We start from the raw sequence: 24,528 nt of genomic DNA, 5'->3' as shown, positions 1-24,528 counted from the left end.
ATAGTTCAGGCGTATCTGCTTTCCTGAATAAGCGTATATATACGACGGCGCACATTTGGACCTACGACGGCGTATCTGGAGATACGTCGTCGTAAGTCCTTTCTGAATCCCGGCCATAGTGTCTACAAACTGTGAGTTTTTTTTTTACTTGTAATGGTGGTGATCAGCGACTTATAGCGGGACTGCGATATTGCGGAAATCGGACACCTGACACTTTTGACCAGTAACACTAAAACAGTGATCAGTGCTAAAAAATATGTACTGTCATTGTACTAATGTCACTGCCAGGGAAGAGGTAAACACATTAGGGGTGATCAAAGGGTTAACTGTGTGCCCTGGGAGTGCTTTCTAACTGTGTGAGGGGTGGTTGTATTGTGGGAAGGCAAAATAGGGTTTTGCTGCCAAGATCACTGCCTTGCCCTCCGGTCTACCATTCTGCCTGTCTCCAGAAGGATCTGCGGGTCCAGGTGGACATCCCGTCTGCTGGAACCACTGATTGGCTCTCGCTGTGTCCAATAAAAGTGGGTCGCCAGTAGCGGACGTGCGCGCCACAGACCCAGGAGGGGCCAGATCACGTACCTACTACACGATATGGCTCAGAGCAGCAGCCCTGCCGCAGTATGTCTGTGTGGGGCAGTCAAGAAGAGGTTACAATGCTTACATGCAGTGATTTTCATTTCCATAAATCATTTGTTATTTACTTGCATTGTGCCCCTGAACTTGCTTAAAAAAAGGATCTGCGGGTCCAGGTGGACATCGCGTCTGCTGGAACCGCTGATTGTCTATCGATGTGTCCAATCAAAGTGGGTCGCCGGTAGCGGGCGTGCGCGCCACAGACCCAGGAGGGGCCAGATCATGTACCTACTACACGATCTGGCTTAGAGCAGTGTCAAGAAAGATCTTGTTTATTCCTAATCAATAGCGAGGGGGAATGGAGCTTGGCCAGTACAATGAGTAATTAGACATGTGGTGGCTGCTTTCATTTATCTCTCACTGGAGTTCCAATGTGGTGGTAGTGGAAGCCAAGCAGCCCAATGTATTTAGACGAGGTGTGCAAAGCTGATATAGGAAAATTGTATCCACCACTTGCTGAGATCATCAGCGGCTGGTGATGGAGTGCCTAATCAGTAAGTAAGAGAGAATTTAGACTATGGGCCAGATTCACATAGAGATACGACGGTGTATCTCCTGATACACCGTCGTATCTCTGAGTTTCGTCGGTCGTATCTATGCGACTGATTCATAGAATCAGTTACGCATAGATATGCCTAAGATCCGACAGGTGTAACTATGTTACACCGTCGGATCTTAGGATGCAATTCCAGGCCGGCCGCTAGGTGGCGATTCGGTTTATTTATGTGACGAATATGCAAATGAGGAGATACGCCGATTCAGAAACGAACGACCGCCCAGCGCTTTTTTTTTACGTCGTTTGCGTTAGGCTTTTTCCGGCGCATAGTTACACCTGGGTCTATGAGGCGCAGCCAATGTTAAGTATGGCCGTCGTTCCCGCTTCACGATTTAAAAATTTTACGTTGTTTGCGTAACTCGTCCGTGAATGGGGCTGGACACCATTTACGTTCACGTCAAAACCAATGACGTCATTGCGACGTCATTTAGCGCTATTCGATCGGCGCGGGAATGCGCCTGATTTGAATAGTACACTCCCCCTAGACACCAGGATTTTGAATTCCGCCAGGGAATTTACGATACGCTGCCGCAAGTTTTGAGGTAAGTGCTTTGTGAATTACCCACTTGCCTCAAAAACTTGCGGCGGCGGATCTTAAATCACATAAGTTACGCGGATCTAAAGATCCGCTTACCTATGTGAATCTGGCCCTATGTGTGTGCCACTTTCTAGCTGATAGCTAGTAAAATGTGCCTGGTGAATGAGGAACAGTGCAATGTTGCGTACACGCGGTCGGAATTTCTGACAACAAATGCTTGATGGGAGCTTGTTGTCATAAATTCCGACCATGTGTAGGCTCCATCAGACATTTGCTGTCGGAATTTCCAACAACAAAAATTTGAGAACAAATTCCATTCTCGTAAATTCCGATCGCGTGTGGACAATTCCGACGCACAAAATTCCACGCATGCTCTGAATCAAGTACGAGATGGAAGCGCTCGGTCTGGTAAAACTAGTGTTCATAATGGAGATAGCACATTCTCATTGGTAGTAATACATATAACTAAGATTTTGTAACCATTGTTAAAAATTAGTAACTTTCTCCTTCCTAAGCAATAGGTAGGCATATCTACTAGACCCAATCACACAGTTATCGTAAAATTAAAGGCACAACTTCCTTATTTTGGATAGAGTAAGGGAGAGTTATAACCAAAGTAATAACCCAAGTTTCCTATGAAAAAAAAAAGTATGATGTAAATCCATCATCAATTACATCAGCATGCCTGCTAAACCAAAAATGACCACGCCTGCTCATGGATATGTGTGATTCTTTCATTGCGCTTTGCTTAATGACATCACCACAGACAGCTAAAATGTACACAAACGGACTGAAAAGTGCGAATCGTCTCTCACCAAATTTCTACTAACACGACTGGTATTGAACTTCCCTTTAATAGTGCCATCATACGTCTTGTACGTCACTGCGTTCTTGGCGTTCGGAATTTCTGACAACATTTGTGAGACCGTGTGTATGCAAGACAAGTTTGAGCCAACATCCATCGGAATAAAATCCACGGTTTTGTTGTCGGAATTTCTGCTCGTCTGTATGCTGCATTAGTGTGTGGACATACTCTCCTGTCCCTTAACTCACTTTTGCTTTCCTGACCTTTCATCTCTTCTCCTGTTCGTTTTCCTCCCTTTCCTTTTCTCTCACATCTTCTCTACTCTCCTGTTCTTTTTGCCTCCTCGTCCTTTTCTCTCCCATCATCTTCTCTCCTCTCCTGTCCTTTTTACCCCCTCCTCCTTTTCTCTCCCATCATCTTCTCTCCTCTCCTGTCCTTTTTACCCCCTCTTCCTTTTCTATCCCATCATCTTATCTCCTTTCCTGTCCTTTTTGTCTCCCACTCCTCTTCTATCTCATAATCGTCTTTCCTTTCAACCCATTTACCTCTCCTCCTGTCTCCTTTCATCCTTCTCCTCTTCTGACCTGTCACACCATCTCCTCTTATCATCTGTATCTTAAAGTGGATGTAAACCCACTACTCACCCAGAATAAACTAATGGCACAGTATTAATGTATATATATATATATATATATATATATATATATATATATATATATATATATATATATACACAAGCCTCCTGCATGTATCGCCACCTTGCAAATGTTAATCCCTTTAGCAGTAGGAGCCCCGCAAAACTTTGGAGTCAAGGAGCGGGCCTTTTTGCAAGGGCTTAGTGGGCAAAGTTCTGATATCACAAGACTCCCTGCCCACCTCTACACTCTTCTTCTCTTCAGTCACACTCATCATGCCCCATGATGAGTAACATCCATGTCCAGTCATACTGAGGTGTTGAGCAGCCAATTCTGGGAGATCTGGGGAAGAAAGGAGGGGGGATGTTAAGTTGGAATCGTAACACACACTCTGCCCTCTGCTCGTTCATGGGATAAAGAATCGAGATGTCAGTCACAGCATTGGGGGATATGGCGACACAAACTTATCTGTATGTAGTTTTTTTATCTTACTAAAAAAAAAAGACAAGAGGATTGCTCAGAGCTGGATTAACTCTTCGTGGCAAGACTGGGCACAGGTGACTTGATATCCTCTACTGTACCAGGTAGAAGTCTTCATTAAAAAAGAAAAAAATCAGGTTTACATCCACTTTAAGTATTGCTCTCTTTCACGCATTTCTTTTTATTTTACTTATCATGTAATAATTAGATTCATTCAACACAGCCTAATGAAGCACAACAATGTACAATTCATATCAAATTGAATATAGTCTATATCTATGTGCTGATAAAAGATATCCCAGTAAATTTGGTTTTCATAATATCAAAGCTATTCAACTATTCTAATGCAGTCATGAATTGTATCACACATTAAAATATGTAATATTTGATATTCTTTATCATTTATTCATTCAAGGCAATAAAATTACAAGTGTAAGTGTAGTAATTAGTGCACCGCAACAAGTTAAAAGGACCTTTAATGTATCTCAAAGAGAATGCCATTTTGTATCACTGTAATTGGCTTTTATGAAAAAACTTTGTCAGAGTCTGTATGGTAAACAGGTTAAAGCAATTACAGTACATTTAAATAATTTTTCCATCATGACTATCCTTTGTGTGCAAAATTAACATCAATGTCGTTTTGAACACTGAATACTCAAATGTTTTATCAGTAACATAATGAGTTTTTTGCTCTGCATTTATTTTTAGCTTTTCATGATCGCTCCACAAATCCTGGGATAATTCGGATTTTTTCTGATAAAGCAACAGTAGAATTTGAAACTGATTCGTTTTCTTATGGTCGGCCAGGCTTTTTAGCAATCTACACAACTTTTACCAACAGCAGTATATCCAGTAAGTATATTTTCTTTAACACTATAGAGTGAAAATCTTCTAATGCAGTCATCTGTTAAAGTGACACCTGCCAAAGGTGGGATTTCCCTTCATTTTTGGGAGATTTCCACTCACTTCCCCCAGTGTCTTTAGTACAGGAATGATTAAGTACCCTTACCAGCTATGGTGGACCCAAATCACTGTACGGCGGTGGGTCTGACATGCATGGACAGCCCAATGACTGGTCTGGATGTTGGGGGATCGCGTTTCTTCCTTTCCACTGGGGTACAAATTTCCACTGGGAACAATGGCAGGATCAAATCTGCTTCAATTTCCTTGCCGTGGTGAGATGGATCACTTTTTCATCTGTGCTATATTAGATGGACTCCACACGCAAAAAGAAAATGAAAAAACAAAAGAGGACACCTCCTCATAGTGTAAAAAAAGCTAGAAAATGTATTCCAAAAAATTCCATCAATAAAAAGGAAAAAAAAACTCCATTACTGATTAATGTAGTCTGGAAATCTAAATGTATTAAGTCTTAGGGTGACACAGTAAGCTACAGCCAACATATTTCTGTTTTGCTAAAGTCCCCATTATTAGGGCTTTAAAAGATGTGTAAGACTGAGAAGCAGGGTTCATGGGGAAACAAATAGATTAATCTATGTGATATTAAAGTTCTGCAGCAGTCAAACACTTTGACTTTGTGGAATGTTTTGTGATTATAATTGCCCTAGGGTGGTAATCACACACTCATTAATAAACATGTGCCACACCCTAAAATATATGGATTCCAGAAAAAAACAGAAACCAAGTGGTGTTGTTTTTTTCAAAAAAGATGGACTTTGTAGGCACAAATAGGTAAAATTTGGTAATTTTAATATTGCAACGCAGTACAGGTCTCAAGCTGGGTGGAGTAATGGATACTTTGACTTTGTGTGTAGGACTTCCATTGCTGACCTTCTTTTGAAAATGCTAATTGCCTAGCAACAATATTGTTTTATTTGAGGTATGAAAATCAGGAAGCAGAGAAAACCTAATCCTAATCTGCATACTTGTTAGACATGTGCACACAGAAATATTTTGTTTCGGAATTTCATTTTCGTCCGAAAAATACATTTATTTAGTTACTCCCGAAATTAATTTTTATTTGTTTTGTTTCCTTAAAAAATGATTAGTCAGAAAATCTGAATGAATTAAGGTCAAATCTGTCATTAAAGGCTTATGGTGTCTGTCGAATGTTCTAAGAAGATTTGACAGAGCAGCTAATCTCTACGACGCTGCAATCATACATTTCTAGTTGAATGTTCCGCCTAAGAATTCTAATGTTGTATGACACTAGTAATAATTATATATATAAATTATTATTACTAGTCAACCAACATTCAAATTTTTCTGTAGCCTATGGGCCGAGCATTTGACCAGAAATGTACGATTGCGACGTCGTACAGTTTAGCTGCTTGTCGAATCTTCTTAGAACTTTTGACAGACACCATAAGCCTTCAATGACAGATTTGACATTTGTATGTTTTTTGTTGCTTCATCGAATTTTGGTCGTTCATGTCAAATGGTCTACCCCAACACTATCTCTATAAAGTCAAATATTTTCTCTCAATGTCGAATCTTTCCTCTCTATGTAGAATAATCTTGGACTAATAGAGTTAAGGTTAGGCACATTCGACCACAGGTTCGATAGACACAGATTGCTATTGTCAGCGTCAAGGCGAATCTCCTATCTATATCGAACTGTTGTAGCAACGAAAATTAAAATAAAGCATTTTATTATGTCGGATCTTTCAGATTTCGGATTAAAACGATAACGAAAATACCCGAAATTGGGCCAAAAATGCATTTGTACAAAAACAAATGTACATGTCTAATACTTGTTCAAAGTATTGAAACCAAAAAATCATCATGATAACCAGTTAAGTTAACCTGCTCACACCTGCACTATAGCCCAAAGATGGCTACAGCGTGGGCCTAAATTGCCGGGATGGTGTCCACATACTTCCTCCCGAGCATTTGCTGCCTGTGCACCCCCTGTGGGGCGTATGCGGCGTCCTCTGTGATCAGTGAGTCCATGAGACTTGGCTGATCACAGAGCGGAGAAAAGGGGCCGATCCTGGCCCCTTACCACATGATCAGCTGTCATTGACAATCATTGCCTGAAAAGGGTTGGGCTTGGAGCGCAGAGCACTGCACCCCAAACCCACCCACTAGCGACAATAGCAAATTAATATTCACTATTGTCTTCTGGCTTCCTCTCCAAGCCAATCAGGACAGAAGGCAGACCAGGTTGCCTGAGAGGAGAAGCCGAGGAAGCCATAAAGGGTGAGTGTGGGGGGGGCATCACCCTGGAGGGAGATAATGGGGGGAGTCGTCACTGTGAAGGGGTGAGTGCAGGGGGTGTCACCGTTGAGGGGTGAGTGTGGGGGGGGGCGTCACCGTTGAGGGGTTGAGTGCAACCATCACCATAGAGAGGCTGAGTGCGGGCGGACCTGGGGGGGTTTGTTTGCCCCACCCCCCAAAAAAAAAGTTTAGCACCTGCCGCCACTGCTATTAACCCTTGCGGTTTGGGCCCATCCCCACTGCAAGGGATCATTTTTTGTCTGCACAGGGTTAGGCCCCGTACACACGACCGAGTTTCTCGGCAGAATTCAGCCAGAAACTCGGTTCAGAGCTGAATTCTGCCAAGAAACCCGGCCGTGTGTACACTTTCGGCCGAGGAAGCCGATGAGGACCTCGGCGAGGAAATAGAGAACATGTTCTCTATTTCCTCGTTGTTCTATGGGAGAACTCGGCCCGCCGAGCTCCTCGGCGGCTCCAGGACTGCCGAGGAACTCGATGTGTTTGGCACGTCGAGTTCCTCGGCCGTGTGTACGGGGCCTCAGGCTTTATTGGATCTGACATGTTAACTCGCTTTCATCTTTTAAAATACAACAACATGATATTACTTTAAACATTTGTTGTGCTAATGCTAAAATTTCTATAAGCTTGCATTTAGACTTTGTGCTTATTACTCCTAGTTTCTATGCAGGCAAAATGTGCTGGCTTTGATAAATAAGCAGAAGAATGCTGTTATAGGGTAATGTTCCCCAGAGCCAGTTTTCAACAAGCTTTAGATCAGGACCTGTTGTTCTGGCATTTGCAACTCCTATTTCTAAAATAAGCTTGCCTTCTGTGCTCGCTGAATGGCTTAGCTAGAGAAAGTAAAGCACCTTTCAATATTTCAGCATGTTTTATTTTTGGCTTAGTTTCTGCAGCTCACTAATGAATTTGGCAGAACAAAGGTTTGTTTTGTGCATTTTGGAAAGATGGCAAAGCTAGTTTTCTGATTTAAAATGTGGTACTTGTCAGTAGAAAAAGAGGCAATATTTTTTGAATCTATGTACAAAGAATAAAAATAATATGCTATCGTTTTAAAATGACTTTCAATTAAGGGGCAGACATGCATGAGAGAATGAAAGTAAGCACATTACGTACTTGCATTTGTTTCCCTTGACATGCATTCTGTGGATTTGCATGATCATGTGAAATGCAGGGTCCAACTGAGGTGATCTGATACATTTCACACCATGGGTGGTAGTCTTCAGGGATTTCAGCGCAGGGATTTTAGGTTGAAAAATCCTACATGTCGATCGCAGCAAAATTAACTATAACCTCTAAATGGAAGTCTACAATAGCCCCTACTCTATCTGAAGTTATTTTTTAGAGATAAAGGGGTTGTAAAGGTACAACTTTTTTTTTCCGAAATAGCTTCCTTTACCTTAGTGCAGTCCTCCTTCACTTACCTCATCCTTCCATTTTGCTTTTAAATGTCCTTATTTCTTCTGAGAAATCCTCACTTCCTGTTCTTCTGTCTGTAACTCCACACAGTAATGCAAAGCTTTCTCCCTGGTGTGGAGTGTCATGCTCACCCCCTCCCTTAGACTACAGGAGAGTCAGGATGCCCACTAACACACAGCTCCTTTCTCTATCTGCAACGTAGAGAGCGTCCTGACTCTCCTGTAGTCCAAGGGAGGGGGCGAGCACGACACTCCACACCAGGAAGAAAGCCTTGCATTACTGTGTGGAGTTACAGACAGAAGAACAGGAAGTGAGGATTTCTCAGAAGAAATAAGGACATTTGAAAGCAAAATGGAAGGATGAGGTAAGTGAAGGAGGACTGCACTAAGATAAAGGAAGCTATTTAGGAAAAACAAATTGTACCTTTACAACCCCTTTAAGACACAATACACAATCCCCAGATTTAATTCCTACTGGGAGACAAGGGTTGCGTCATATCCTATTGATGATTAATGATTAATGGTGGCTGACTTACTTCTAGAAGTGGTACATGTGGTGCATGTGAACTGTTTTTTTTTTTTTAATTGTTACATTATTTATGTTAATATTGTTATATTTTTGTCTTTTCCTTCTTTCTGTTTGGAGGGAGTTACGGCTTAATATACACGTGGTCAAAAGGGGAACAAAACATAAAGTGAATGTATTGTGAAAAATAGTTATATGGCAGCATGTATAGCATTATATGAAGGTGCGAGCATGTGGTCTGTGGCACAGTTTGATCCCCATGGGGGTGCCGGGAGCACGGTATCGATACCATACCTAGAATTGATCTAAGGTTAACGTAACCAATTAACCTACAAAACAAAAGAATTCCTTTACTTGCAAATTTACGTGATGTATTATTGTTATCCCTACAGACAGGGCAATGTGTATTTTGCAATATTATGTAACTGTTGTTAAAACACCTAATAAAAACGAATTGAAAAGAAAAATCCTACATGTCACTAAGCTTAAAAGGATCACTGGAAACAAAATGCCCCTTACAGTAAAGTAGAATTAAAGTGGTACAAACCTCTAAAATACAAAATTAACAAAGCATATCCTCCTATAATGGGGTCTATTTACAAAAGGCAACTGCACTACAATCTCATTGGGAAACATGCACAGCTGAGACTGTCAATCACCTGCAGTGTGTTGTGGGAGGGTTGCAGAGAGGGTTGGCAGGGGGAGGGGAATAGCCCAGGATTGTCTGGTACTCTTATATGTGACTCATGCAGATAGCAGAGGAATAAGAGAGGTGACGTAAATCAAGCTAGGTGCTTTGGATAGAGGCAAGTACACAGAGGGGTTGGTTTACTAAAGGAAAATCCACTTTGCATTGCAAGTGCATTTGGAAGTGCAGTTGTGATGGATTAGGTAAAATTCCTATTTTTCTATCTGTATGTGTATGTGTAAAGTTATTTTTTTTCTTATCACCGAACGCTGTATCCAGGCCTAGGCCAACAAGGCCCAGGCCTAGGGCAGCACTTTTCAGGGGAGCAGCACAGAAATAGTCCCCGCCGGCTTGCACTACACTGTTAGTGTAACGCAAACTGCTTCTAATTTTGACTGTCCTATCATCCTGGACCACAAACCTTCCTCACGGTGCTATATGTTTTCTGCTGCACCATTGGCATGGTTACATCTTGTTAGTCCCCTCCATAAAATTATCAGAAATCTGTGCTTAAAGTAGAACTATAGGCAACACATTTTTTTTTTCATTTTGGATAGAGTAAGGGAGGGTTATAGCCCCTGTCAGTTTTTTTTTATCGTACCTGATCCATAGCCAAGCAGGAAGTGAGAGGAAATCTATGCAAATTAAGGGAATCAAATGCCCCCCCCCCAGGCCCTAAGAACTAGTGTCCCCACTCAAACATTTCAGGGCGGGTCTTAAACAGAAAGGGGTGTGGCCTTGACAGGAAGGGGTGGGTCATATCAGCAGCTGCTCTCACTCCCCGTGTGAAGTATCATTTTTCACTGCAGCAGCAGACATTAACTCTTTGCATCCCTGGCTTAGCCTGCATATCAGCCAGCTTTCTTTCACAGCAACAGGCGATTCCAGTTTCACAGCCCCCCAGCAGTACCCCTCCCACCGAATGAAGAATGTGTTCCTAAGATGGCGCCTTCACCTAGGGCTACACCCAACATGTTGATGCCCAGATCCTAGAGGAAGTTCACCTTATATGGACACTACCATTCAGAAGATGCGGGTATCTAGATGACTCTTTGCTTATGATGCACTTGCCCATGACACTCCCCGCTCACCTATAAAACCCCATGTATCCGGAAGCAATAGAAAAAGTATCATCAATCTGAGCACAGTCTCAGTGTGGTTTTTTTCTCGTGCATTCACTAGATCATATAGGCCAGGACGGGGGCAGATACTCACCAGGTGATTAGTCTAATTCAAAACACAGTCACTGTAGATCTCAGGGGGACATGCAAGGAAAATAAAAAACAGCATTTTTGCTTAAACATGATTGGATGATAGAAATCAGCAGAGCTTCCCCTCATTTAAGATCTTCCCCTCAAATGTACAAGACTGCACTTCCAAGTGTACTTGCAGTGCAATGTGGATTTGCCTTTAGTAAACCAACCCCTCTGTGTACTTGCCTCTATCCAAAGCACCTAGTTTGATTTACGTCACCTCTCTTATTCCTGTGCTATCTGTATGAGTCACATATAAGGCCTCGTACACACCAGCGGATCTGTCCGCTGCCGGATTTCTGTCTGATGGTTGTACACACCATCAGACAGAAATCCGTGCGGACACGATACGCGGTGACGTGGCCGCGCCGTCGCCGCGACGATGACGCGGCGACGTGCACGGCCCTGGAAGGTCAATGCTTCCACGCATGCATCGAATCACTTCGACGCATGCGAGGGCTTTCGGCCGATGGGACATGTCCGGTGAGTCTGTACAGACGACCGAACATGTCCGACGGACAGGCTTCCAGCGGACATGTTTCTTCTAAGAAACATTTGTCCGCTGGAAACTGTCCGATCCGCCGGACAATTGTCCGGTCGGCCGTACACACGACCGAACATGTCTGCTGAAACTGGTCCGTCGGACCAGTTTCAGCGGACATGTTCGGTCGTGTGTATGGGGCCTGAGAGTACCAGACAATCCTGGGACATGCCACCCTCCGCTAACCCTCTCTGCCCCCCTCATACAACACACTGCAGGTGATTCACAGTCTCAACTGTGCATGTTTTCCAATGAGATTGTGTAGAGGGGGTGTCACCTTTTCCTCCACTCATGTCTTAGATTATCCTTAGCTCCCTGCTCTATGCTGTGCAGTGAATGACATCAGATCCCCATCCTCTGCCTGCTAAAGCTCACAAATTCTGGAATTTAAAAAGATGTATAAGAGGGGTCCTGCAGATAAACAGGTACAAATTATTTGTTTCATCTCTGTGTATCACCTAAGACAAGTCACTTTACTGGGTATGTTTTTTAGGATTTACAACCACTTTACAAACAATTTTTTTTTTTTTTTTTTTGGATAGCGTAAGTATAACTCCTGTCTTTATATCTGTGTCCCATTGAGGAGATTTCCCTTCACTTTGTGTTCAATTGTCCCATAGCCAAAACAGATAGTGAGAGGAAATACCTCCAAATTGAGGAAATATCTGGGTGTCCCCATTGGAATATTTCCAATTTATTACTATTCTGTTGACAACCCAACATTTGGGATTTTTTTCTTCACTTTTAATGTTAAAAAGGACAAATAGCAAAGGTGAATCACCCTAAGGCCTCGTACACACGATAGGTTAACCAGAGGACAACGGTCTGATGGACCGTTTTCATCGGTCAAACTCGATCGTGTGTGGGCCCCATAGGTTATTTATCCATAGGTTAAAAAAAAGCCAACTTGCTTTAAATTTAACTGATTTCTAACTGATAGGTCAAAACTGATCGTTAGTAGGCACGACCATCGGTTAAAAATCCATGCATGCTCAGAATCAAGTCGACGCATGCTTGGAAGCATTGAACTTCATTTTTTTTAGCACATCGTTGAGTTTTACGTCACCGTGTTCTGACACGATCGGTTTTTTAACCGATGGTGTGTAGGCGCAACGGACCATTAGTCAGCTTCATCGGTTAATCTAGGACAACGGTCCTTCAGACCGTTCTCATCGGATGGACTGATCATGTGTACGAGGCTATATGGGGACACAGACAGCAAGCAAAAAGCTGACAGATGTTCTATCTCCTCTCCATTATATCAAAAAGGAAAAATAGCCTTTAGTTATATTTTACAAACAAGTAAATATTTCATGAGTACAAAACAGTATTGGTAGAAGGTGAGGTCACAATCTCGTGGAGCTGCTTAGAAAATACAGGCTTTCACAGTAGAGGAGAGTGTAAAAAGTTCATCAGATAACAATACAATTGATTGAAGTGCTAAACATCTATATCAACAAGCAGGGCCGTTTTTAATATGGTTTGGGCCCTGGGCAAACATTTTTTTTTGGGCCCCCCTCCAGCTTATTTTGGGCCTGGCTGGTTCACATGTATGTTTTGGCGGTCCTCATTTGTGCAGGCACAGCAGCCCATTGATTTGAATGGGCTGCCATGCCTTTGTTTCCTGCAGAAAAAAGGTGCATTCAGCATTTTAAAAATACAGTTGCCTTGAAATCCATTCTGCTTTTGCACCATGCTACTTACCTGCAGTTCTTGCACACACAAACGCACTGTGTTTTTAAAAGCGTGACCTAAACATCTAAAAATGCAGCAAGTTTGACAGTGCGGCAACTGCAGATAAGTCACAGCAGACATCATAATGGACAGACAGTGTTGTATTTCAGTGCTTGATGGGCATAGGCATGCCGTGTGCGCAGCCTATTACATGAGGCATGCATTTTCTTTGCAGGAAATGCAGGCATGACGGCCCATTCAAATGAATGGGCTGCTGTGCCTGTGCAAATGTGGGCCACCAAAACACATACATGTGAACCAGCCAGGCCCAAAAAAGGCCATCAAGCAGTTAAATACAGACAGTAATGCCATGTGCTCTGAGGCTTTACTCAGCCTGGACTGCAGGTCTGGTCTGTGATTTAAAGAGTTCCTCTATTTTACACATGGCATGGCATGGGGTCCCATGGTGCTAAAGCAGAATGGACAGACGGTGCTGTGACCCCCATGCCATGCCATGTGTAAAATAGAGGAACTTTTTAAAACACTGACCAGACCTGCAGTGAATCATCAAATATTATAAAGACTTTGGGCACACTCTACAGAAAACTTCTATTTACAATATAGATTAGCAAACAGTGACATACCTTGAGGAGCAGGACATGAAGAAGTCAGCCTCGGGAAGAGCAAACTGGGGATGTTATAAAATCACATTCTAATTCACTTTTATATACAAGCAGCACCCAGTGGCAGGAAGGGAGAAGTGCACGTCTAAAGGGAAGCCAGGGGTGCTGTACATTTTAAAACACTGGGAAGGGAAGCAGTACTGTCACTGGCTGCGTGCCGCTGATGATTTTCAGCCTGATTTGTGGCAGCACAGGGGCTTAACAGGCGGCAGGGATCAGGAATTATGAGGGCCACTTACACAGCTTCAGGCATGGGCCCCCTGGAGCAGAGAACCAGGGGGGGGTGCCGCGAATTTAGAAGCGGGGGGCCCTTTACAAAAAAAGAAATAAAGAAAGAAATAAAGAAAAATATATATAAAAAAAGGGGTGTAGCCATCCGGGGCCCTGGGGACCTCTGGGCCCTTTAATAAATATATATATATATATATATATATATATATATATATATATATATATATAAAAAATAAAAAGAAAAAAAAGAAATAAAATAATATGAAAAAAAATGTATAAAAAAAAGGGGGTTGCTATCTGGGGCCCTGGGGACCTCTGGGTCCTTTAATAATAATAATAAAAATAATAATAATATATTATATATATATATATATATATATATATATATATATATATATATATATATATATATATATATATATATATATATATATATATATATGAGAAATAAAGAAATATATAAAAAAAGATTTTTTTAGAAAAAAAGGGGGGTTGTCATCCGGGGCCCTGGGGACCCCCAGACCTCTAAAAAAAAATTGGCCCTTTAATAAAAAATAAAATAAAAATATATTTAAAAAATATTTTTTTTTTATTTAAAAATAAATAAAAAAAGGGGGGTTGCCATCTGGGGCCCTGGGGGCCTCCAGGCCCCTGGGGACCCCTAAAAAAATTGTCCCTTTAAAAAAAAAACCTCTAAAAAAAATGTGGCCCTTTAATAAAAAATAAAATAAAAGTATATTAAAACATTTTTTTTTTATTTAAAAATAAATTAAAAAAAGGGGGGTTGCCATCTGGGGCCCTGGGGGTCTCCGGGCCCCTGGGGACCTCCGGACCACTGTTGGGCCCCCAACAGTGACAGGGCCCTGGGCAGCTTCCCCATTTGCCCTGTGGTAAAGACGGCCCTATTAACAAGTCATATAGTAGGAGCTATCAAACTCCTTTCACTTATTCAACATAGACATTAGTAAAACTATCTTTCTCTATATCATTTAAAACTAAAAATTAAATATATTGAGGTAGAAATCAGGAGCTAGAGAAGAAAGAAAAGCGGAGAGAAGAGACAAACTGGAAGAGGTAGTAGACCTAGGGCTCTCGAAAACCTTAGGAGTAAAACAGAATTGAACCAATGAGTTGGATTTGCAACTTGCTCTTGGAAAAGTAACCCCTTGTTACTACCACCTATAACCACTTCCCGCCCGGCCTATAGCAGATTGACGGCCGGGAAAGTGATTTTGTAATCCTGACTGGGCGTCATATGACATTCAGCAGGATAACATCCCAGTTTGGTGCGCAGCGCGGCGATCGCGAGTGCAGCATGTCAGTCTGAATAGCCGCATCTATAATCGTGGTAAGAAAAGGGCTTCTTACCACGTGATCAGCTGTGACCAATTACAGCTGATTATCGCATGAACCAGGAAATGCTGGTAAATGGCATTCCTCAGTTCGCGCTGACAGGGAGAGCCGATCGGCGAGGAAAAAGAGAACTTGTTCTCTTTTTTTCTCGCCGATTTCCACGACAATTTTTTTGGCAGAAAACATGCACACGACCATTTTCCTCTGCAAAAAAAGCTCTGCCACCAAGTTTCTTGATGGATTCTGTCGAGGAAAACGGTAGTGTGTACGAGGTCTAACTCGTGATATAATGCTGTTGGAGGCTTAAAGTGGTACTAAACCTTTGTGTTTTTAAAAAAAATAACAAACAAATCATACGTACCTCCACTGTGCATTTCGTTTTGCACAGAGTGGCCCGAACGTCCTCTTCTGGGTCCCGCGGCGGCTCTCGCGGCTCCTCCCCGCAAGAACTAACCCCCTCTGGGAAGCTCTAACCCGAGGGGGTTACCTTGCGGCCTCGTGTGATACAGGCGGTGGCCATAGCTACCGATTGTATGATTCGCCCTCACCCCTGACGCGTGGCATCATTGGATTTGATTGACAGCAGCACAAGCCAGGCTGCCCTGCTATCAATCTATCCAATGAAGAGCTGAGAAGAGACGAGAAGCCTGGGCAACGATCGAGCGTGTTCGCGATGTGGGACTTTCCAGGGCTCAACTAAGTAAACTGGGGGCGCTAATCGTCGGATGTTTTTTCACCTTAATGCATAGAATAAATAATAAAAAAAAATATGTACCTTTACAACCCCTTTAAAGCATCTCAAGTCACTCCACCTCTCAGACTGTAAATTTAGGCTAATCAACAGGAGAATCAGGGGTGTAACTATACCTGTATATAATACCTTACAGTATTGATAGTCATGTCTGGGGTACTGAAAAAAAAACAGGAACTTCTAATTCTTTTTTTAAGCGTTCTAAAGATCACTATAAGCTTGCAGTGGGTGAGTATTAACGGAAACCATTTCTTTGGCATGTTGCAGCCATAACACTATTTTTATGACCGTGAAAAGCTGATTATTCTCTTTGATATTCAATTCATATACATTGCAAATTGAGAACAGCATTTTCCGTCCAACATCTATCCTTGCAGCAGCAACATTTTAAGTGCTTACAAGGCAAAACTTTATAGTCACAGTTGAGATTTATCAAAAGTCACTTAAATTGGAGTGATGGCCCTTAGTTCTCTCTTTTTTTATTTATGTTTATTTAAAATTGCTCAAGCCTCAACTCTGCTGAGGCAATATTACCCGGCTATATGATTCCCTGTGATAAAACTATATTGTAGAGTTAATAGAAATTCAAGTTTCAACCTTTTTTATATAGTGGGGCACTAAAGTTGGTATTGGTATACCATCAGTTATCCTCTTTATAGCTCCTAAAGTGCTTTTAAAACAAATACAGCACTGCAGATTTATTCGGAGGAATACCATTACCGTTGAAATATACGTGCTTCCCTGAAAGGTTAAAATAAACACAATTCTGAAGAGAGGAAATTTTGTTCCCACAAGTAAATAGTCCTTCCTTCATTTTATTAGATATTGTATTGTTATAAATATACCTGTATTTACTGTTGTGTGGTTTTGAAGAGGTCCCAGTTCAAAGCTGATCTCTTAGTCTGGTGTGGATTACTATCAGAACAATGGAAATGGATAAAAAAACTCAAATGCAGTTTAGTAGTGGGGGGCACAATGAGGAATGGTCCGGTCTTGTTTTAAAAAACATAAATAAAGAATGATTATATCTTAAGACAATGCCAGTGGATGAGAGTGAAATTGCTCAAGTAGAAAAACATTTTCACAATTTAAGTGAATGTCAAGACAAAATCTTTTTTCCAGCTTCAAAGTGGGCAAGGATTAGAACTCCTGTGAGGTTTTTACTGCTATCCAGAGCTCCATCAGAAGGATTTACCATCAATTTTTTCCTTGCTGACAAAAGTTTTACCAGACAGGAAGTGAGGGAAATGGCCAATCGAGACACAGACAGAAACAAAACTTGGCAGGGGTTCCAGCCCATCCGGACTTTACTAAAGAAAAGTAGTCAGGTAAGTCCCAGGTAGCAGTAAAACCTTAACTGGAGTTCTAACTCCTACCCACTCTATCCAAAAACTAATAAAAAAAATTGGCTGGGCAAATACTTTGATGGGATTTCCCAATTAACAACTTAAATTATTCCAATGGTATTTTCATAAGCATCTACCATAGACCTTGCTCATCCACATGTACAGGAGCATAAACGTGTGTATGTGTATAAATGTGTCAAATTATTTTTCAACCTCTTTAAGTTGCCAGTATTGCAATGTCTCTGTATAAACTGGTGTATACAGGCATACCCCACTTTTAAGTACACAATGGGGTTTATTTACTAAAGCTTGAAAGTGCAAAATAAGGCTCACTTCTGCATAGAAACCAATGAGCTTCTTACCCCAGATTGTTCAATTAAGCTTTGGTTATAAAACCTCGAAGCTTATTGGTTTCTATGCAGAAGTGAGCCTGATTTTGCACATTCCAGCTTTAGTAAATAAACCCTATTGTGTACTTAAAAGTTGTGTATGCCTGTATACGCATATGCACTCAAACATAACATTTTCTATTTTTATTCTTATATTACAGCCTTGTATTCATCATCGTATTACTGATCCTTATGCAGCTGTGTCCGTTTGTTCCATAGACAACACTGCACCTGTGTTCAGATCAGTAAAAAACATGGCATATTTTTTTAATCCAATGTGCAAGAGGCTTAGAAGTTGATTTACTAAAGTCAAATGGGCTGTGCACTTTGCAATGTGCAGTTAGTTGTACTCTGCAAGAGCAGCTGTTCCAGAGCTTAGTAAATGAACAGAAGCTCTGCTGACTTCCATCATTCAATCATGTGCAAGCAATGGTTCTGTTTTTATCCATTTCATTTTCTTGCACGTGATTGAGTATTCTTTGCAAAGTGAAGCTTTGCCTCATTTTCTAAGCTCATTTACTAATCTTATGGAGAGTGCAACTGCACTTTGCAAAGTGCACTGTCTTTTTGCCTTTAGTAAATCAACCTCTTATGCGTCATAAACTCGATCAAAATTTCCGATGGAAAAAGTCAGGCTTACTTTTTCCATCGGAAATTCCGACCGTGTTTATGCCCATCTGAATTTTTCCATCAGATATTCAGATGAATTCCATCAGAGTTTAGATAGAGAACATGTTCTCTTTTACTCCAATGGAATTCCGTCGGAATTCCGATGTGAGTTTGGTCGGACAAAGGTCCGATCGTGTGTACGGGGCTTAAGAATGTAACAAGATTTAGCATTCTAAGTGTAAAGGTCTTTTATTTCTTGTCATTTTTGGGAATGACAACAGACCGCCACAAGTTTCAAAGTATAGACTGTGATGTGGCAAATAGCGTCCATGTGTAATCTTAGTTGATTGTTCCATATTAAAAAAAGATTAATCTGCATGGTAATTATGAATGGGCTATCTGTTCGAGTCGAACATGATTTTGACTTGAACATTGCCTGTTTACCGAACACCGAACAATTTGGGGTGTTCGCGGCATGGATTTTTGGGGGGAACCACACGCCATTTTTTTTAAATGGCGCAGGGTTCCCCTTAATATCCATATCAGACCTGCAGGGCCTGATATGGAATTTGGGGGGGGGCCCACACTTTTTTTCAATGGCTTTTATCTGTATTGCCGGGACCCGACAATTCATTTTAGCCGCGATCAGTTTTAAATGACTTTTTTTCCTTTAGAAATGTCATTTTGTGCAGGGACTTTTCTAAGCACGGAAACATACGCTACTTTACAGGCATACTAGACACCCCCCCAGGTATGAAATTTAAAGGAATATTTCACTTTTATTGTTTCACCTTAAGCATTATTAAAACTGAAGTTTTTAAAACTTTTTTTGCATTGATACATGTCACCTGTTGCAGGACCCGGGTCCCCAAACACTTTTTATGACAATAACTTTTAACCTTTAAAATTAGCACTTTTGATTTTTCATGTTCGTGTCCCATAGACTTTAACAGTGTTCGCGTGTTCGAACAAATGTTTTGCCTGTTCACATGTTCTGCTGTGAACCGAACTGGAGGGGTGTTCAGCTTATCCCTAATGGTAATGTATGTCTGGGGAAAAAAATATCCATTGAAGCTCTGCAAAACATCCATATTTATTTATGGTTTATCCTTTATGAATGCTGTAAATACAGAACAAATCCTGTTGATTCTGCCAGAAATCAAATGAGCTCCTAAACTCCAGTTCTGACAACACTGCCTTTGCTGCACTGCAATTTCAAGCAGTGTTGACAGCCCTGCCTAAGTTCTCCCTTGCTGGACTACAGAATACTTCCCCACTCCATCTCTATAACATAAGGAAAAAGCGTTCTCTATCAACTACAGCTGCTCCTTCAACCACCAATCATAGGCTGATTCTAGTGCCTAACTACAGAGAAAATTCAGGTCAACATATCGACTGAGCTGTATGGCAGGGCTGTATAAATCTCACTGGATAGACAGAAATATAAATCAGTGGCACATAACATAGTTGTATATATTAATACAATTCAACTGTGTAGTTAGCTGTTTCTTCAGTATTACAGCAAAATATTCCTCTGAAACAATTATTGACTTCCATCCAGTGCCGTAGGCTGCCATTGCTGATCTCAAACACAAAGTTAAGTTGCTGTAACCCTAAAAGTTTCCCTTTAAAAAAAATGTTTTTATTGTCTTTTTTTTTACTCCAAGATGAAAAGAAGATAGATTGCACTTTTGAAGATGGATTTTGTTTCTGGATTCAGAATATAAGATTGGATGAAGACTGGATAGAATGGATACGATACAATGGCCCAAGTGGTCTTCCAATAGTTGGTCCTGATGTTGACCATACAATTGGAAATGCATCTGGTAAATTTTCCTATTTTGCTTCCACCTGATTGCAATGTGACTTTCTGATTCAAATTTAACATGTGGTTCCTTGATAATTAGAGGATGCTCAGTGTAACAGCTCAGATGTAGCCTGCATCACCAGTAAAAAGCCTTCTTTTAAAAAAAGTAGTGAAAGCAGAAAGCAGCAGAGTGCTGCAAATTGATGCTTTTGTATTCACCCATGGGCAATGGATTATTGATAAGGTTAATTTTCTGGGATTACTTACAAACAACATTTTATGCTGAGAAACTAGACAAAACTAATGCACCCCATTAATTGGTTGGTGGTTGTACTTGGTGAGATATATTTTTTAACTCTAAAAAGCAAACATCTATGTAATGATACTGGTTTGGTGGCTTATGTGTATCAGTGAAACATTCGTATGTTGGTAATCTATTGCACTAGGGGCAAATTTGTTTAGGAATTAAAGTAGGTATATCTGGGTCACCTACTGTTATGTAAATTGATACACTGAGTACTATTGTCTTCCAGCTACATCAGCTTAAAGTGTTTTCAAGGGCTGGACACTTTTTGCCTTAATGGATTCCCTGCATTAAGGTAAAGAATGTCCTAGTGTTTGTGCCCATCCGCAATGGCGCTGCTCTCTGTTCCTCTCCTCATGGGACACAGACGTAGAAGCAGGAGCCATTTTGCTGTCACTTATATAACGTGAGGAGGGAGCAGTGAGGGTGGTTTGGGACAAAGCCTGCAGCTGTGCCCCCACAGCAAGCATCTTGCTATGGGGGCACACACTGAACAGGAGGAGACAAGAGTTCCAGCTGTGGACCCCAGAAGAGGAAGTCCAGGGCCACTCTACAATACCATTGCACGGAGCAGGTAAGTACAACATGTTTATTGTTTTCCTAACTTGGGCCTAACTGAAAGTACTGATCTAACGCTCCAGAAAGTGAGTCCTTTGGCTGGTAACACTGTATGATGCTGGTGGTAAGGATGTGTGTATGTATATATATATATATATATATATATATATATATATATATATATATATATACAGTACATGTGTGTAAAGGCTGGCCGAAGGCTAGCCTGTGTTTGTGGGAGGAGTCTGCTGAGTACATAATCCTCCTCCCCTGTCGGGTCCTGTGTTGGCGCCTTTTCAGGGTGCCCACCCACCCGTTTCCCCCAGGATTCATACATTCTTTTACTCTTTATACATTTTCTTATTCTTACATTCAGGGTATGCCCTCTTTTCAGGCATACCGACCAGTTAGCCAAAGGCACACCTCAGATCTTGGTTGTTAGGGTTATCGCATTTCTTACTTGAAGACTCTGACTACAAATATATATATATATATATATCTATGTATATATATATATATATATATATATATATATACATAGACTTGTCAGCTCCAACACACACAAACAAAATTACTGCTGTGAGTCCAACCTTTTATAGAAAGGGGGTTGAGGTATTCATTCCCTCAAATTATTGGCTCTTGTGACTCAAATTACTATCAGTAGCTATTTAAGGTATTATAGGCTTTCCTTACTTCTGGTAGTAAATGTGCATAGTTGCTAGCTAAAATCTAGGTTTCACATAGACTTTGATGGAATTTGAAAATGTCACAGGCAGATTAAGCATGAGGTTCTGGTTCACTGCCACCAAGGGTTCATGATGAAACTCCAGAATTGGCAAATTTGATGAGTCAAATTTGCCAATTCTAGAGTTTTATCGTGAAATTTGCTAATGTGATTTGTTAAATTTGAAAATTCCAGAGTTTTAACATGCAGCAAATCAGAACCTCATCCTTAATCTGCCTGTGACATTTCCAGGCTCCATAAAAGTCTATGTGAAATCTAAAAACCTGACAGCAAGAACCATATATCATAAAAAGACTGGATATTTAGCTTGTTTCTCAAGTTGAATCATTTATGTTGTGTGGGTGCTTACCGAATTCTGTCCAGCATTGTAATGGCTTTTTTCCTTGATTAATCGTGGAGCTGGAATAACCAGTTAGTCCACTGAGATGTGGGCCTAAATAGTTTCCCATCAAAACAGTGAGAAAATATAGGATTTATTTCTTAAAGCATATCTCTACTAAAAGTAACATACAGGCTGCCATCGATGCTATGTCCTTCTGAAAATGCTAGTTAAATGACTGTCACTTTAATCCCCATTTCCATACTTTCTACATAGGTAACATTGAATCTTCAGATCAGGAATTCTGACTTGAATAGATAAATGTTTGTTACCGGACAATTACCCAAAGATTATTACAGTTAGAGAAAGCCAAGCACCTAGCATTTTCAAAACAGAGTCAGCTGTGGCATACTAGTCTATTGGAACAGATTTTCTTTACCAGACTGTACTGTAGACATGAATGAGTTGATCTATAGCCATTTACGGAAATTAATAATTATTATATACCTTTATTCTGCTAATAAACACTAATTCACAAAAAAAGGTGGGCATTTAATGGTTCCATGCACCAATGTTACTATATATACCGGTATATATATATATATATATTAGCACTGAATGTAGCATCCTGTGTTCATCAATTTCTTAAAAAAAAAGCTTTTGATAATGGAATCAGCAGAATCTGTGAGCTTCCAGTTTTTGGAGTCTTGAAAATTTTCATACAAATCTGTGCAATATGTAGAAAATCATTGAATTCGGGAAACCTGGTTATTTGGATTTATAAATAGTAAGATTAAAGCCAGACTGCGCAAATCTGAAAAAAAAATACAATACAGTATCAAATTCTCTTCATTTTTAAATTGATCCACATATCATTACCTGAAAAGTAGAGCCAACACTTGCTGAAAATATAGAGGAGGAGGGAGAACCCAATGATTCGGGAGGTTGCAGAAGGTTGCTATCAGTTTTTCAGGCAGTCCAGATCAGACCCTCTAGTCGCCCGCAACCATCCAATCTGATCCTGTCTGCCAAAAACAAACAGGTGGTGGTCCTATTTCCCATCCATCTGGTGGTCCTATTCCCCATCTGTCTGGCAGGTCAGATCAGATGGCATCAGAAATGGACAGACGGTCCGTTTCCATCCAACTGCCCCAAAGTGGAGAGCGGGAATGTGTCTGTGTCCACTCTGCATACTGTAGCTGTTACGTACCTAGTAGGTGAGCACCAAATTGCAAAGGAAGGCCTCTCTTATGCCTCTGACTTAAGACCCATGATAGGGTAACAGGAGGCACAGGAGTGAGATGTGGTATGAGTACCTGGCAGAATCAACAGCCTAATGTCAGTCCAGAAGTTCAAGAGGTTCTTTGCAGGAGGTAGAGGACAGGAACTGGAACAGCAGACTGGTACCCGGAGCAGGATGGATCAGTAGTTAGGTGCAGCAGGCAGGAACAATAACTGCAGACTGGAACCTGAAACAAGATGGATCAGCAGATACAGTAGGCACAGCAGGCTGGACTGGAACAGCGGACTGGAACCAGGAACAAGCTGGATCAGTGGACAGGCACAGCAGGCTGGAAATGGAACAGTGGACTAGACCCAGGAACAGGCTGGATCAGCAAACAGTACATCAAGGCAGACACTGGAACAATGGCCTCAGAGCTGGCAGCAGATTTGGAAGAGGTTTTCGGATGGAAAATTAGGATGGTCAGGCAAGCCGGGTCGGTTATCAGGCGGACAGCAGAAGGACCAGAGGAGCAGGCAGAAAAATAGTCAGACAGGCCCGGGTCAGGTGCAGGCGGTAACAGGGATGGTCACAGGCAAGCCGGATATACACAGGAACAGACTTCAGATAAGCAAGGAACACACAGAACGCTGTAGAGCAGACAGCAAAGTTCACATGTGTCAGTCTGGTTTAAATAGCCCACATGACACTAATAGGTGCGCGCATCCCCGTGCACGCACGCACATACGCATTAGCACCCGCGATCGTGCACCAGTAGGTCTGGATCGCCTGTTGCTGGCAGGAGATTCCTGACAATAGTGAAGCAGACATGAAACTGTCTTCCACCTGCTCAGCAGAGATCCCCTGCTAGGCAAGTGGAGACACCCAGGTGAAAGGGGCATATACAGTGATCAAGTGCTCCTGTTCTGTTCCTCCTCAATCCGTTCAATAATGTGTCAACACAGTGCTCTCATACAGGTGTCTCCATTTGTTTTTTACTTTACAAACACCAAACATTACACTGGTGATATTGTGTTTTAATAATCCTCCACCACCACCACAGAGAACTCACCAGAAACACACGACTACCCTCTACAGGCAAGTCATTCTGTGCTTGTTTTTCCAGGGTTCTATTGGCGCCAGGATAAACCACTCAACTTCTCCTTTATGTTCCTTTCACAGAAAAACTCATGTCATATGGAGGAGGGAATGAAAGGAAATCACCATAACATAAAAATCTTTTTAAAACGCTTTATTTTAAAATCA

General features: G+C 41.3%; 1 protein-coding gene across 1 annotated transcript in view; it reads left to right on the top strand.

The window, feature by feature from the left end:
• Positions 1 to 24,528, top strand: part of TMPRSS15 (transmembrane serine protease 15) — a 505,254-nt gene that overhangs the window by 173,742 nt on the left and 306,984 nt on the right. The window contains exons 9-10 of the mRNA XM_040338815.1: positions 4,356 to 4,499; positions 19,975 to 20,133. Of these exons, the coding sequence (XP_040194749.1) occupies positions 4,356 to 4,499; positions 19,975 to 20,133 (303 nt within the window). The remainder of the gene's footprint in view (positions 1 to 4,355; positions 4,500 to 19,974; positions 20,134 to 24,528) is intronic.

Source organism: Rana temporaria, chromosome 2, assembly GCF_905171775.1.
Source record: "Rana temporaria chromosome 2, aRanTem1.1, whole genome shotgun sequence".
Lineage (NCBI taxonomy): Eukaryota > Metazoa > Chordata > Amphibia > Anura > Ranidae > Rana > Rana temporaria.
Note: the sequence above shows the minus strand (reverse complement) of the source record. Positions and strands in the feature narration are given on the sequence as shown.